This window comes from Perognathus longimembris, chromosome 28 (genome assembly GCF_023159225.1).
Source record: "Perognathus longimembris pacificus isolate PPM17 chromosome 28, ASM2315922v1, whole genome shotgun sequence".
NCBI lineage: Eukaryota > Metazoa > Chordata > Mammalia > Rodentia > Heteromyidae > Perognathus > Perognathus longimembris.
Genome location: NC_063188.1, coordinates 85,247,084 through 85,252,234, shown reverse-complemented (window position 1 = coordinate 85,252,234; position 5,151 = coordinate 85,247,084). Strand labels below are relative to the sequence as shown.

The following is a 5,151-nucleotide window of genomic DNA, read 5'->3' as shown; positions in this document are numbered from 1 at the left end:
GATAATGGAGGGCAGATCACAGGTAGACCTTTACACAACTCATTATGCTTGGGAGGCCTAGCACAGCATGCCTCCATTCAGGTGACCTTGACGTTCACTCAGGCTCATTTCCTGGAAGAGTAAAGCTTGGTCTGAAGATGTCCTCTGCCAAGCAAAGCCCTGAGAGTAGACCAGCAGATCCTTTTCAAGATGTAGGGAAAGGACTTACATTGTAAGTCAGAGCGGCTCCAGGTACCACAGTGGGGAAGAAATGATGCCCGTGCTTTCTCAGGATCGGCAGGGGGGTGAGGAAAATGATAGACTTGGCCTTAGACTTGACTTGCAAGGTACAGATGCAGATCAAAAGAGGAAAAAGTTACAGACCTTGTGAAGAGTGATTGTGAATACCTTGGGAGATCCCACAAAAAAGAAAGCCCTGGAATCCCCTCCCTCGGCTTTGAGAAATGTTTGCTAGGGTGCTCACATGAACTGTTTATATCCTTGTCTCCCAGAAACCTACTAGCAGAGGCGTCAGAGTGACAGAAAGAATTGGAACAACGTGGCCAACAGGAGGGAGTATGCAGAACCAATCTGCAGGCAAGGTGAGAAGTACAACACCTCCATTCATACACATGGGACTTTACTGCCATCCTTGCTTCCTTTACTTACAAAAAGCCTAGACATCATACATGCATTTGTCTCCCCATAAATCTTTAGGTTTTCTCAGAGAAATAAGTTTCTGGATGTGGGATTGTGGCCTCAGGTGCTCATAGGGAAGATCCTAACCTGACATTTAACAGGTGAACACTGAGCCAGTCCTCCACCCACACGGCCCATACGGCCTGTGGTCACCTTTGCCCCTGGTCACGCGTGATGACCTCTCTTGGCCTTTTATTGCATTAGAAGGATCTGGACACCAGTTGTGAGACTGTTGTGCCCCAGGCCAGCAGAGAAAGAGCCACACATCTCCAGGGGAACTTTAGGGGCCTAGAGTGAGTTCAGTAGAGGCTGCCTATTGCAGAACATTCAGGAACTTGTAGTATACCTCCTCCTTACTGTCAGGCCTGGAGGCCCCATGTTGGCCTTGCATGCTGGGGTGCAAGGGGGACAGAGGCCTGACTCACTGCCTGTGGCTACTCCAGGGAGCAGGAGGCAAAGGCCTTGGCCTGAAGTGCTGTCCTCATGCGATCCAGCAGCCCTTTCTCTGCTGCTCAGAATTTAAGATGGAGGTGCAGATGCTGAAACCATACCATAGGCTTCATTCGCCACCCCCCTTCCAGAACTCCCCATTACCCAGCACTACCCTCCCCACCAGCTCTTCAGAGACTCACTCAGCACCTTGTGCCTTGTTGAGTGTTCCCTGACTCTTAGCCTTCAGGCAACAGACATAAGAGGAGACAGGAATCTATGAGGCCATGAAACACCAAAGGGAAAATCCAGGAATCAGTCCTAAGCAAGGGGTAGGAAAGTGGCTTAGCGGTGGAGTGCCTGCCTAGCATGCATGAAGCCCTGGGTTCTATTCCTCAGCACCACATAAACAGAAAAAGCCAGAAGTGGTGCTGTGGCTGAAGAGGTAGAGTGCTAGCCTTGAGCAAAAAGAAACCGGGGACAGTGCTCAGGCCCTGAGTCCAAGGCCCAGGACTGGGGAAAAAGTCCTAAGCAGGCTGCCAGGAGGAACCTTTTCAGCTGAAACTGCTTCCCTGCTTTCTCTCCCACAGGCCTAGGAGTCATCCCTGAGCTGCTCTCCACCCTTTTGATTAACATCTAGAAGGGTCACGATGATGCCACATACCCCCCCTGAGCCTGAGGATGTCCTTCAGGCCCAAATGGAGGCCACAGGCCCCGAGGAGGAGCAAACCCCCCAGGAGGAGGAGGAGGAGGAGGAGGAGGAGGCTTCCTCTTTCATGACAGCCCCCAACCTAAGGGAAGCACTAGTGAGGCTCATTGGTGCCATAGTTAGGAGGACAACTGAGGAACTGTGCAATCAGAACAGGGAGGCGTTGCGCGTCCAGAATGACGAGGTGTTGCAGCTGGCCCTGCAGAACGAGGCACTGGCATTGGTGCCTTTCCTGTTAGAGAATTATAATTCATGCCAGCCTGTAAGTGATGTAGATTTGCTGAGTCGCATCACCGGAGAGTACCGGAGATACTTCACCATGATCTTAGAGAAAGCTTCTTGGTGCACTCAACTTCTTTTTGGTATTGAGTTAAGGGAGGCCGACCCCTTCTTCCATACTCGTATGCTTGTTATAGCAGCAGGGATCACTTACGATGGCATTCTGAGCCACGTGCAGGGCATGCCCAAGACAGGGCTACTGATAATCATTCTGGGCATTATATTTACGGAGGGTGGCCGTGCCACGGAAGAAGCTATCTGGCAGGTGCTGGAGAAAATGGATATATATCCTGATGTGGAGCACTTCATTTATGGGATACCAAGGAAACTGCTTAGGGAAGACTTTGTGATCGAGAAGTACCTAGAGTGTCATCAGGTGGTCCACAGTGACACCACTGGCTACGAGTTCCGGTGGGGCCCACGGGCGTATGCTGAGACGACGCCAATGCAAGTATTCGAGCACTGGGCCAAGAACAGTGGAATCGACCCAAGTCGCATCGCCTCACTGTATCAAGAAGCATTACAGGAAGAACAGGCAGCAAATGCCGAGGCTATGGCTTCTTCAATAGAAGAGTGACTTTCCAATTTGATGTTAGGATATCAGTCCCACATTAACACTCATTGGAATAGTGATCCTCTTGGGAATGGTCAAAATTTTATGTGAAATAAAAATATGATTCACTGTGAATTCTTTTTTTTTTCCTTTTTTTTTTTTTTTTTGCCAGTCGTGGGGCTTGGACTCAGGGCCTGAGCACTGTCCCTGGCTTCTTTTTGCTCAAGGCTAGCACTCTGCCACTTGAGCCACAGGGCCACTTCTGGCCTTTTTCTGTATATGTGGTGCTGGGGAACCGAACCCAGGGCCTCATGTATACGAGGCAAGCACTCTTGCCACTAGGCCATATCCCCAGCCCCTCAATGTGAATTCTTGTCCTACTCATGGTCTCTGTGACATCAGAAAGGGTTGAAAATGTGGCCTAAAGGTAGAGTGTTTGTATTGGGATATTCCCTGTTTGCCTCCTATACATGAAGCTCTGGGTTCAATTCCTCAGCACCACATATTTAGAAAAAGCCAGAAGTGGTGCTGTGGCTCAAGTGGTAGAGTGCTAGCTTTGAGCAAAAAGAAGCCAGAGACAGTGCTCAGGCCCTGAGTTCAAGCCCCAGGAGTGGAAAACACAAAAACAGAAAAAGGTACAGTGTTTGCCTAGCATGCATGAAGCCCTGGGTTTCATTCCTCAGTCCCGCATGAACAGATACTTCCGAATGTGGCACTGTGTCTCAAGTGGTAGAATGCTAGCCTTGAGCTAAAGAAGCTCAGGAACAGTCCCAGGCCCTTAGTTCGAACCCCACAACAGGCAAAAAAAATACTTTGTCTTGATTTGGGATGGTTTGGGGTATTTGTGGGAAATTACGTCTCTTCAGGATAAGTCTCACAACTCAATGACTAATTTCTTGTGCAAACCTTTATTTTAGCATCCCTTCCTAGCAATGGTCTTAATTCACTCACAATTTACTGGGGTTTTAGACCACAGCCATAATTACCAAGAAAATATAGATCTAAAACAATTTCAGAAATGAAAACAAGAGTGTTTTTTTTTTTTTAGTTTGTTGCTGTTTTGTTTTGGTTTTCTTTGTTTATCAGTCTTTGGGAGGCTCATGGGAGCAGAGAAAGAGTGGGGCAAATGGTGAACAAATGCAGCAGTGGAACTCAGTAGACACTATGTTGTAGGAACTATATAAATTGTGGGTGAGGGGGGGGAGGGAGAAAAAGGGAGAGAGCCAGAGAAGGGGTGATATTTTCTCACAAGAAATGCACTTTTTATCTGCCTTATACATATAACTGTAACCTGTCTGGGTATTACCTTTATAATAATTTTACTAATGCAGAAAAAAGAAGTTATACGGAGCACCAGTGACTGATCCCTTTAATCCTACTCAGGAAGCTGAGCTGTGAGGATGGAGGTTTGAAGCCAGTCCTATTAGGATAGTTTATGAGACTCATCTTTGCCATTACCCACCAAAAAGCTGAAAGTAGAGCTACAAGTATAAAAGGTCAGGCACAGTGCCCAGGCCCTGAGTTTAAGCCTGGGACTGGTACAAATAACCATATGAAGTGAGGGCTGGGAATATGGCCTAGTGGCAAGAGTGCTTGCCTCGTACACATGAAGCCCTGGGTTCGAATCCTCAGGCCCACATATATAGAAAAGGCCAGAAGCAGTGCTGTGGGTCAAGTGGCAGAGTGCTAGCTTTGAGCAAAAAGAAGCCAGGGACAGTGCTCAGGCCCTGAATCCAAGCCCAATGATTGGCCAAAAAAAACCAAAACAGCAAAAAATAAAACTATGAAGTGATATAATTTGTAGAAACATAGACGGAACTCATGTGAAAGAAGCCAAATTGACAATGACCAAGGTTTCATCTTTTCTCCTATATACAGAACCTTCTCCCTCAACAATAACACATAAAAGAGAAAAAGCTAAATGTAAAATGGGGACTCTTGGGGCAGGACATCCAGTGGCAGAGATGGCTCAATTGCAGGGTGAATTTTGAGTCTTATAGAAGGAAAGTATACACAAAAAATATGAAAATAGAATAATCCCAGTTTCCAAGAAATTTAAAAATAAGAACTGTGATTTCACTGGGCATGCAGCTGGCAGAGGGGAAAGGAGCTGGTCTTTGACTCAAATTGTAGGATCTGTCATTCTAGGAGATTTGTCAGAACCAGATGTTGTAAAGTGACTTCTAATGGCAACTTTTCCTAGATTTTATGGCAATTTGTTTCCTAGCTCCTGGGTTGCATTTTTTTTTGCCAGTCCTGGACCTTGATCTCAGGGCGTGAGCACTGTCCCTGGCTGCTCAAGGCTAGCACTCTACCACTTGAGCCACAGCGCCACTTTTTCTATATATGTGGTGCTGAAAAATTAAACCTAGATGTTCATGCATGCTAGGCAAGCACTCTACCCCTAAGCCACATCCCCAGCCCCTGCGTATCCTCTCATAGGTCCTGGAGAAGACAGACATGAACACCATCCCAACATGGAAAAAGCTGGGATAAAATACTA

General features: G+C 47.2%; 1 protein-coding gene across 1 annotated transcript; it reads left to right on the top strand.

Moving 5' to 3' along the window:
• Positions 1–1,757: 1,757 nt before the first annotated feature.
• LOC125343173 (melanoma-associated antigen 10-like) lies at positions 1,758–2,672 on the top strand. The gene has a single exon (XM_048335438.1). It carries the CDS (start codon positions 1,758–1,760, stop codon positions 2,670–2,672), a length of 915 nt encoding a protein of 304 aa, XP_048191395.1.
• The last annotated feature ends 2,479 nt before the right edge of the window (positions 2,673–5,151 follow it).